The sequence below is a fragment of the Thamnophis sirtalis genome, unplaced genomic scaffold (genome assembly GCF_051295495.1).
Source record: "Thamnophis sirtalis isolate CommonGarterSnake01/CBP01778 unplaced genomic scaffold, rThaSir2_p1.2 scaffold_1, whole genome shotgun sequence".
NCBI classification, from domain to species: Eukaryota; Metazoa; Chordata; class Lepidosauria; order Squamata; family Natricidae; genus Thamnophis; species Thamnophis sirtalis.
In genome coordinates this window covers 98,622,292-98,634,303 of record NW_028261381.1, presented here as the reverse complement: position 1 = coordinate 98,634,303, position 12,012 = coordinate 98,622,292, and the positions used below count along the sequence as shown (strand labels likewise).

Genomic DNA, 12,012 nt, shown 5'->3' with positions numbered 1-12,012 from the left:
AAGGTATTTAAAGGAGCTCCATGGTGAAGAAAAGGTTGAGAACCATTGTTCTAGGGTTTTTATGCATTTGTGTACCTTGACAAAAATTGCATGAAACTTCTGGGTGGTTAAAACTAAAATGCACTATTAACACTATAAAAATGCTGCAGATACATAAATTATAATACATGGCAGTTATGCCAACTTTCTATTTGTCTTCCTTCCAAAATAAAATGATGTGCTGACTTTTTCTGAGGGATAATCAGTGTTCCACACTGCCTCAGGCTAAAGTCATATGAAAACTATAAAAAATGATTTATTTAAAAAGGGAAAAAATATGCTTAGCAAAAAGCCCCTGTTGTTTAGAGTTCATTAACCTTTAACTAAAAATGTGGTCATTCTCCCAGAGAGAGAGAGAGAAAGAGAGGCAGAAATAACAATAATAATTTAGCAGGCTTCAACTTTCAGAGCATTTTTTTTAATTGTTCATTTTGTGGAAAAAAAATCTGTAAGATATCCCCAATCCTTCCTATTTAAAGAACATTGCAGTATCCACAAAATGTCACAAGAATTCAGTACAAGGAATTTTAATATTCTATTCCCAGTTGTACAAATATATCAATTAATGAGGCACATACTTGAGTGAAGGGTATAACAAGAACAATGGTCAGAAGAAACCAAATGTCCAATTTCATAGGAGGAGCTTGGAAATACTTTGTCCAACATCACAACCTATGAAATCAACCTATATTTTTATATAATCCTATTACAATAAGGTTACCTGCAGGCTAAATATGAAGTGGAGTTTATGAAGACAAGACTATTCCCATAGTGCTCACCTACATCCTGAACATGAGATCAAGATTTCAAGGTGCTTTCTACTAGCTGTTTGTTGAATGCAACCATAAATCTCAAAATGCTTAGGAATTTTATGTTATCATGGTTCTCTGCATACAGTGGCTTTTATTTATGTATGACTGAATATGAATATAACCTTTATTCAATTCCCAATGCAGAAAGATTAAGGGCAGAGATGCTGACTGTACAGTAGTCCTAACATGAGCTGCTGAATATATGCTCAGGTTTTAACAAAGCAGTAGTTTAATGCTAAATTAAGAATGCAACCAATTTCATTGTTTACATGATGTGCAATGACAATAAAGGCTGTTATTATTATGTGGTTAATCTTTGGTGAGATTCACAGCCTTTGGGGCTGGTTGGTAGCTCAGCAACTCGAGACCTAACAAAGGACCTAGGAACTGTTAAGGTAACGTCAGAGGATATAAGCTGTTCCAAGTAGGATGGTTTTTTTGTAGAATCAGAATGGACAAGTCCGGTAAATTTAGAATTTCCAAATAGCGAGGTAGTCCTTTAGGTATTGCTCCAATTACAATTGGGACACCACACAATTTCTTTCCACAATCCCTTAACTTCAATTTGCAAATCCCAGTACTTTGTGAGTTTTTCTTGCTACTTATCTTCAATTCGTGCATTATCAGGCATTGCAATGTCAATGAACCAAACTATTGTTATTATTCATTAAACATGAAACTCAGTCAATTGAACATTTAAAAATGTGTCACAAATACCATTGACTGGTGCTAATGGTTGATGTGGGTTGCTGCCAGTATCCTCAGTATCCACTAAGTATCTTGTTAAAATATATTATTATTGTTGTTATTATTATTATTATTATTATTATTGAAACAAGTCAAATATAATGCCTCCCTTACATTTTTACTAATATAATTCTACATAGCATCAAAAACCACTATACTGCATCTATACACATAAAGTTATTGCTTCTCAAAACCTTTTCTTTACCAGGAAAAAATGTTAGTGAGTATGCATTTATATTTCAAAACCCATTAAACAGGATTTCTTCTAACCTTTTTCAGCAACTCTTAACTGAAGTGTGGAGTAAATTTGTGGTCAGAATTTGGCATGCATAATATGGAACATTATAATTCCATCAAATAAACACAGTTATTTAAGTTCTTTAAGCCTAGTTACCATCATATCCCAATGCATACGGTTAAAAATATGATCTGTCTGCTCACTCTACCTCTCAGACCTGATTATAAAAGTAAAACATCCATTTAAAACTTTTGGAGTCTGGTCAGATCCTCTTCCAATGAAGTCAGATCCTAGCGTGTTAATTGTGTCTTTATATTCATTTCTGAAATCATAATACAGTACTACTTAAACAGCTATTGTTTAAATAACTGAACAATTCATTAGCTATGTAAAGTTACAACCAATCCTCATAGTTCTGGTTGCTACAGTGAGCTGTGGTAAAAGGATTGCAATTTCCAACTTTCCTTGATAGCTTTATACAAAGTCAATGGGGGAAGCAGGAAATCAGAAGTCGCTCCTGCTGTTTTTTTCCCCACTCACTCTCTATACCACTTTCCGACAGCATCTCCCCCCAACAGCACGCATCTGTGCTCCACAGGGCCTGCCCAAGCATCTGTCTAAGGTATCCTCCGCTCCCCTGCAGCATCTACATACCTGCTTATGATCCAGAGCCACTGCTCACAGAACCCCACCACCTCATCCGCCAGCCTGGGACTCTTCCTACTTATAGACTCATGTGGTCCTGGCCTCATGTGGTCAATGGCAATTGGAACTGAGGGATTGCCATTGCTGCATGATTCATTCAGGTGATATCTTTGCAACTGCCATCACTTACAATGGAAATTTCACCCAATTGTCATTGTAACCCAAGGCCTTTAATATACACTGCATGCTGAAGGGTTTTTTAGCAGGATTTATAGTTGCATTGTGATAAAAAAAAGAAATAACTATCTTTAAGCATGATGCACCATTACTACAGATATAACCCCTTTGGTCTAAATATTTTGCAAATATTTTTCAGGCCCCGTACCAACAAAACTAACCATTACATTTTTTTCAGTAATTGTGGAACTGAAGAATCACTCATTTTCTCCGAAACTAACTTTCAGCAGCCATAAATGCCACCAACTGAATTTTCCACATAAAGTTGAGTGATTCCAAAATTTACCATTGAAGAATGGCCAAACTCGGATTTTATTTCCAATCTAGAAGCACACATTTCTGGCTGCTATATTGTCATGGCCTAAGATCCAGATGAGCACACACTCCAAATTGCTGTGTCAGGTCACATTGCAACATTATAGGCAGATGTTATTCATTGCTATTAGACTTGTTTCCAAAAAAGGACTTGTGGAATTGCAGTCTTAGCAAGCAGCCTATGTCCCACTAAATCATAACAAAATTTTATTAAAAAAAATAAACTTGTAAAAGTCTCCCTCAAGGCAACTCTAATTATCTGACTTCAATTAAAAATTAGGTTGAGGGTTGGAATTCAACAATATAATTGACAGGTTCTAGAGCTTCACATCACATCTGCTCTTTAATGTCTAAGTAAGAGTATCTCTGGTATTTAAGAAAAATTATAAAAATATTACATGCAACTTTTACAACCATCTGCAAAACTCTTCTTTCTTTTCTTTTCTTTTGAATCCAAGTAACAGAAAAACAACAAAGCAGAAAGCTTATCCTAGTGAAGAAACAGGTGCAACAATTGAAGTTTATCTGGTCAGAAGTCTGAATGGTTTTGTGATTAAAAAACTAGGATATATTTATTTCTCCATAGGTTCCTGCTTCTTTTTGAACTATTAAGACTATATAACTTCCTGGCAGACTGGCAACTGAAAACTATTATGCCCTAGGTAACATTCTCCCATGTACTGTATGTCAATCTCAGATAAGGCTGCAGTATATTTCATGAAAACCAAGAATGTGCCCTAATATTTTTGGAATTAACTTGGATGTCTTCTAGTCAGGCTGGCACACATGTAGCTCGTCTTGCACAAGTGGCAGGCTGACATGTGGGCACATACACACACAGCTCAACGTATGCAAGTTGAGCTGCATGCATGCTGACCTGCTCCTTGCACAAGTTGAACTGTGCACTGCTGCAGCCCAGTTCCCTCTCCCCTAATCTTACAGGGTCACCAAACTGCAAAGGTTGGGGACTACTGCTCTAGACCAACTCCTTGATGCTACAATAGTTTCCAAACTTTTCACTATAATCCAAAAGTTGAGAGTGACTGGCCACCACAATGTATCCACAATGTTTTAGTTGTACCCATCAAGACCAAATGGAAAAATCATGTGGAACATAATCAAAGATTTCTGATACAGATTGACAATTATAGGCATAACATAACTGATCCCAGTCTATAATGTTCAATCATAAGCCATGCTTTCCCTGCAGAAATATGAACAATGTTTAATAGTCTTTTGTAACAATGTTGATTGGATAGTAAAGTTGGTTATAGCCATTTGCTAGGCATCTTTCACCACCAATTGGTCATCGATAGTACATATATACAGATAAAGGCTGCCATGTGATAATTTAGATGAAGCACATACCATGTTTTCCTGAAAATAAGACAGGGTCTTATTTTCTTTTGATCTTCGAAATAAGTGCTTGTCCTTATTTTTGGAGAGGTCTTATTATTTTTGAGGTGCAGGAGGTGGCAAGCGTGGTCACCTCATGGATGCTGCTGTATTACAATATTTTCAGGAGGGCTTATTTTCAGGGGAGGGCTTATTTTAGCATGTGCACTCAAAAACCCAATTGGGCTTATTATCTGGGAAGATCTTATTTTCAGGGAAACAGGGACACAGCAGAATATTTCTTCTCTTTTTTCACAAATGGCATTGAAAAATAGATATTTAAAGCATGCTTTTCAATTAGAAAGAAATTTTCCTCTCTTTTCTAAATCATCTCTATTCAATGCTATTGTTATGAATTTATTGTGTTGCTTGTACACATTAGGACCTGGGGATATTTAGCCACATGATTCTGATATGTTAGTTTTTCCACGAATTAATCATAGCAACTTCAGAAGATGATTCACAAAGTTTTCTGGAAACCCAGAGCCCTTCCCCAAGTTGTCAATTTCTATACTTGCCTTCACAAAACTTAACTTTTTCTTCTATGTATAGCAAACCTTTTGCAAGAAGTTGGTTCTGCCAAAAAGAAAAAAAAGGTTGGATTTTCAACATTCAAAGACACAAATATTTTCAATTTTTACAAATGTTATTTCAAATAGATTTGCCCAATCTACTGAATCAGCAACATATCTTAGTTTTAGATCAAGGAAATATGTCAAAACACATATGGCCAATGAAAGTTTTACATGCTTTAGCTGTAATATCTCAATTTCTAATCAAACTCATTTCTTTTCTGGCCAAAGACTTTCAGGTTGGATTTTATTGCTATTATTGTAATGATTGTATTGTGTTTTAATATTATATTTATATTCTACTTTCAGCTCTGGAAAATCTCAAAGAGCATATATTTCTGGGTTGCCAAATAAATGTGGAAAATACATGTAAAGAAAGGCATTCCTGCATATGATCAGCTAAAACCAGTCTCCGTTCTGCAGATGTTAAATCACGTGGCATATCTCAGTTGCAAATACCTTGATGGTTCAATGCTGTAAAACATTCACTGGTGGAAGAAAACAACTGAACTAAATTCTTATGGAATTAGTGCAGAGACTGTTCTGTCTGTATAGAATTTTAAAGGACAACACAATATTACAAATACTTATACCGGTTTTCCAGTGTGCTAAAAATTAGAACACAACCAAGACTCGTAACAATACACTGCATGAAGGAATGTCCCTATTTGCTATTAGCCATTTTATTTTATTTTATTATTATTATTTTTTATTTTTTTATTTTATTCCATTTTATTATTCTACTATTTTTCAGGTGATGGCTCCAATCCAATTATATATCTGTCCACTGAATCTGCCTGTACTTTGGAATCTCCCCTTAAAGCAGGGAGTTTCCTAAAAATGTTTTGTACAATTAAAAACTTTGGGGCTGTCCCTAAACACAACTCCTTCTTGTATTGATTGTGTTATATAAAAACTGACACTCATTTCTGAACTTCAAAAAATAGAAGGAATGAGTCAATGTTGACTCTCTATTTTACATCTTCAGTGCAAGCCACACTTTGCAAAAGTTTACTTTCTTTTTAAAAAAAAACAGGAACGCCTCGGAGCTTCTTTTTTTTTAAGGGAAAGAAATGAAAAAGCTGTTTGAATAACAATCTTGTTTTCTTGATATTTAATGCAGCAACTATAATAATATTTCAATATTTAGTCATCATTGAAGAATATGCTGAAAATCCACTTTCACAAAGTTGTAATGAAGGAAAAAGAAGCCGTATCGTCTGTTTTTTCTCACTTCAAAAACTGTCCCTGTGAACTTTCACTGAAATTTGTGATTTTTTTTTCAGTTATTTTAATATATGCTTATGGCGAGATCTACCAGCATTTCCTGTTCATTTCCCACTAGAAACTAAATAGATATAAAACCCATTAAAAAGTTTTTAGAACCACAGACCAACTCATAGAACATCTTCAATAATATTGTTATTCTGCAGAATATGGTTTAAGAATATTCATATAGATTTCCCAAGGAACTGGCAATCTAAAGTTTACTGGCAGGGAGAAGGAATGAAAGATGAAGCTAAGCAAATGCAGTCATCATCTATTATTATACAATTGTATCACAGTGGCCAGTTGTTTCGCCGGATTTGGCATTGGTTACTAGTCGGGCCCCACCCAGGGGCCTAGGACGTCATAACATATTTTCATAATATGCGTGCAGATCCAAGCACTGCGGCTTTTTGCATTTGACTGATGGTGATTTTGTCAATTTTTAACTGTTTCAAATGTAATTCCAGTGCTTTTGGAATAGCACCCAGGGTGCCAATTACCACTAGAATTACCACTGCTGGTTTGTGCCATAGTCGTTGAATTTCGATTTTTAAGTCCTGGTATTTTGCAATTTTTTCATGTTCCTTCTCAGTGACCCTGCTATCACCTGGTATTGCGATGTCTATGATTGTAACCTTATTTTTCTCAACCAGTGTGATGGCTGGTGTATTATGCGCCAGTATTTTGTCCGTTTGTATACGAAAATCCCACAAGATCTTGACCATTTGATTTTCGGTGACTTTTTCAGGCTGATGTTCCCACCAGTTTGTTGCTGTTTTAATATTATAATATTACAAATTCCAATGGATCATTTGTGCTATTGAATTGTGCCGCAATTTATAATCAGTCTGCGCAATTTTGTTACAGCAGCTGAGTATGTGATCAACAGTTTCATCAGCTTCTTTGCAAAGTCTGCATTTGGCATCATCAGAGGATTTTTCGATTTTCTATTATTATTATTATTATTATTATTATTATATCAAATTGATTTTCTGTCTATCGCTAAGTGGCTCACAATCATAAAATATTAGTAAATATAAAGAAATATTAAACAAAGGGAAAGTAAAATAGAATAAAATAATAAAAATTTGTGGCCATGCAAATTTTCTTAAATAAATAATAAAAATATAACAATAATATGTAACAATAATAAAAATAATAAAACAAGCAAGGAGAAAGAGGTGGAGTCTGCTGTCAATCTAGCAGCCACCTCCAGAATTCCCTATTGGATCCTCAGGCCAATTTGCAGAGGCAAGTCTTTAGGTTCCTACAAGAAGATAGGAGGTTTGAGACAGACCTTACCCTCGAGGGCAAGATGTTCTAAAGGGCAGGTGCTACGGCAGAGAAGGCTCTTCTTCTGGATCCTGACAGTCAGAGTTCTTTTACTGACAAGATCTGCAGTAGGCTCTCACTGTCATCTTGAGAAGGATGGGCTGGTGTTATCAGGATTACGGTTCATCAGGTAGCCTGAATCTATGCCATTAAAGGCTTTAAAGGTCAGAACCAGCACCTTGAACTGCACTCAAAAGCAGACCGGTAGCCAGTGTAACTTGCCAGCGTTCTACAATACTTATCATCATGGAATTGGGGACTGCTCGGGTCATTAAGTCCAACCCTCTGCTCAGTGCAAAAAAAAAAATCCCCATTAAACCATCCCTGACAGAGACTTACTCAGCTTCTGCTTACCCTTAAATCAGAAATGTTTAATAAGAAAGATGCCTCTATAGGTAATTGATTATTCTTACTGTTAAAAGAATGTTACTGTTACTGTTTCCCCCCCCCCCCTCACATTCAACTGATATCTGTCTTCCTACCCTCTGGAATAATATATAATAGTAGTCTTTTATATAATCATGTCCAAGGTGCCCTCTAGACTCTCAGAATTCCCAGACAAAGTGGTCATAAGAATTCAAGGAATTAAAATACTACACACATCTGGATACACCAGTTTGAAAAAAGCCTGGAGGTTATGCATGCAGACAGAATTTTATGTAATAAAACACGCCCATGGTTATGAGCAATCCTGCCACTGTGAATAAGAGGCTGATGAATCATATGAATAATTTTTATAAGTAACTATTCCTCTAACATTTATGGGAAGTGTTTGTGGTTTCAAGACATAGATGTACTCCACTGCCTACAGTTTACCTATACTGTATGTACATGAAATAATTCGCAACTATCCAGAATAGTTTTGAATTCCTTGTCTGATGGAAAATAATTGGCTGACGGGGGATCTTTGTGCAAGCAAGCACACAGAGGAATAGTGAACAAAACAGAAAACTGGTCAGCAGTATTATGTTCAATTACCCAAGCAACTATTTTCCTGCAAATTCAGAACAAGGCAAAAGAAAAGAATGCAGGCAATATATATATATATATACTGTATGCACAAATGGTCTAAATATATAGCAATCGGGGCGAAGAAGCTATTCTCATTTTGAGAAACGCACCAATGCCCTTGTAGTGCTTCCTTCCCAAGCAGCTTTATTTTGAAAGATTATGTCAACCCAATTAAAATTACTCAATAAAGACTATGATTAAAATAATCCATGGTTTGTTTTTATATCCTGCATAGAAGTCTAAGTCCCTTTTTAATAGAAGGCTCTGTGTTACCTAGAAGTTTAGCAATTACATCAGATTCAATAAATTTATCTATGGGCAAAAGTAAGCAATAATCTTCTCAAATTTCTCAAAATGCTAGAATAAACAATTACTTGTGTTATTCTCATAAACCATGTCATGTATTATATTCTCCCTCCTCTCCCCACTGTAATAACTTATGAATTTATGTAAAGATACTAGGAAACAAAGTATCTCAAATTAAAAATCCAGACCGAAAAAGAATCATATCACAAAAAAAAGTTTGAGGAACTACAAGGAAATATAAGGTCTCATCTACCAGAATTAACACAGAAAACAATAGTAAGTGGTTAGATGTACACATCATGGTAAGTCATAATTTTGTTTCCTTGTTTCGGCTAAATCTGATTTGTGAACCCAGCAACTGTGTTTTGAGCTTAGATATGGTATGGTTAACTGACTTATTGAACAAACCTTAAGTTCTGAAGTTGTATTACCATATATTTGTTACGCAGTCAGTATAAAATGTAAGCCACTCAATTATCTCTTGATTTAATAGAATACATGAAGCTTGGCCTTTAAAACTTTGTCACATGTAAGGACTAAGCAACCAGATTATTTCCAGATTGTTAAATAACAAGCTATCAAGAATCTCTTTACACATAATTCCAGCATATGAGGAACAGTAACTGATAATTTATAACACTTTACATTTCTTCTAAATATCATGTTCTAGATGTCAGTAGCTTAGCTGAAAAGTTCACTTCCTATCAGAGATATGTACAACTTCAGACAATAAAATGTAAAGAAAAAAAAAACAGGTTTTCCTACTACCATCATTTAGCCAAAAAATAGCTAGGACAATTAATGGGCAAACTCAACTTTTGTCACCTGAGGAGCCACTTGGTAAATGGGTTGGAAGAACTAAAGGAACTTTTAAATCTGCATATACAGATGTAAAATGCCAATAAAACTGGATGAGCCAAGAGCCAAGGTGGCGAAGTGGTTAAATGCAGCACTGCAGGCTACTGCTAGATCAGCAGGTCAGCGGTTCAAATCTCACCGGCTCAGGGTTGACTCAGCCTTCCATCCTTCCGAGGTGGGTAAAATGAGGACCCAGATTGTTGGGGGCAATATGCTGACTCTCTGTAAACCGCTTAGAGAGGCCTGAAAGGCCTATGAAGCGGTATATAAGTCTACTGCTATTGCTATTGCTATGATTGCATTAAAAAGCTAGATTGAGCAGTGTTAATCATTCAAATTTCAATAATCAAGACTTGAGTATTTTTTTTAAAACTGGAACATTCTATTCAATTAAACTAGGAAAGAAGTGTGCTTCCTTCACATGGAGAAGTATCTGTTGGAATAGTTTATTCAAGATTACATTGCCAGAAGTGGAACACGAGACAATTCTACTTGTATTTTTTTCAGTCAGACTGCTGTATGAAACATGAAGTTTTGACTTTTATGTTTATAAAAAAGAATATCCCATATGTACATCTTTATATATATCTCACATATCTTCTGGAAGGAGTATTACTAGAAGTTCTCTTTGAAACACAAAATTCCCAATTAAAGTCAAAATGATACAGAGCACCCTAGTCAATGTGATTATAGAATTGAAAATGTTCACTATTGAGAAAAAATAATTGTAGATTGGTTAATTCTGTTTTCATGAAATGTGACAGTGATTTAGTTATGAGTACTTTAGTAAAAAGTACAGTAACTACTGTTCAAGAATTACAGAAATGATAAACAGTTGCTCTACATTTCACACTGTGTAACTCTTCCACAGTCCTCTTGCATAGAATTAGGATCATTTCTTTAAAATGCACACATGTTTATAGTATGCTGATAGTTAACTTTCAGTTTAAAAGGGAGTTAAAAGTATTACAGATCAAGTGATCTGGTATCTCACAATTTGGCCTGTTTGTAACTCAATTTAAAATATTTTTATTATTTAAAAAAACTCCATCTAAAGTAGTAGAAAAATATTAGGGCAGGTGTAAATAGAAAGTGGATCTTTAAGAGTGTTTAATAAAAATGAGGTTTCAGTCCATCTAACTACCGTATTTCCCCGAAAATACAACATGTCCTGAAACTAAGGCCATGCCAAATTTTCGCAGAGGACAAAAATATAAACCCTCCCCCCAAAATAAGCCCTAGTGAAGGGGTGGGTTAAGCCAGAACAGGGGTCAGCCCTTCCCTTCCCGGTCACCTCAGGGCTCCTTGGCCCCTTAATCGGATCAGCGGGTGCCGCTCAGGCCTCTGCCTCCAGCAAACGCTGGTTGCTTTTGCAGCCCTCCTTACATAACAGTGACAGTCACAGCTCGCAATTTCATCCACGGAACAGGAAAAGAAGGCATAGAAATCAATACACCTGGGACCTAGGAGAAGCCCTGCGAGGAGACAACGCTACTGATGTGCAGGAAATCCCTCCCCCACCTGCAAATCGTCCTTTTAAAGAGGACTTTCACCAGGATGAAGGCGACACAAATGCCGCCTTCATTCACCTCTTCACCCTGGTGAAACTCCTCATAGAAAGGAGGATCTGCAGGTGGATGGGAGCTTTCCTGCACTTTGGCAGGGCGTCTTCTGATGTCCCTAGGATTTTCATGCCTATAAGAGGTTGCTTCTCACTTGCATATTCACATTGAAGGCTCAAAATGGGGCATTTTTGCAAACGGCTTGAAAATGTGGAGGGGAGATTTTACTTTCTCTTACCCTGTTCTGAAGCTCAGCACAGATTCAGAACAGGATAAGAGGCAAAATACCCCCCCCCCTTTTCCTGGCAATCGTTCTTTCCTTGGGAACTCAGCGCAGACGCACATTCCCCAAATACTCTATCCGAAGCCTTTTCTGCGTCTGTGCAGAGTTCCCAAGGAAAGGATGGTGTGCGGGTATGTGAGAGAGATCCCTACCCCTCCCCAAGGCAGCACATCACTCCACTAACCTGCTTTCCTGCTCCATTCCCCACTGCCACGTGCAGGGGAAGAAAAGTAGTTTGTGGGACTACTTTCAACTTTGAGAGATCTTTTTTTTTTTTGCGAGAACTTGGAAGGTATTTTCTGCTTTTTTTTTTACCATAGGCACACAGTCTACTTTTCTTGTCCTGCATGTGGAGCAGAGAATGGAGCTGGAAAGGGATGTGGCTGCCTTG

At 36.4% G+C, this 12,012-nt stretch overlaps 1 protein-coding gene across 2 annotated transcripts in view; it reads right to left on the bottom strand.

The window, feature by feature from the left end:
- The window catches only part of PRR5L (proline rich 5 like), a 73,720-nt gene that overhangs the window by 23,948 nt on the left and 37,760 nt on the right, over positions 1 to 12,012 (bottom strand). For both annotated transcript variants that reach the window (XM_087719807.1, XM_087719815.1), the window contains one exon: positions 4,947 to 5,004. In XM_087719807.1, the coding sequence (XP_087575933.1) occupies positions 4,947 to 5,004 (58 nt within the window). The remainder of the gene's footprint in view (positions 1 to 4,946; positions 5,005 to 12,012) is intronic.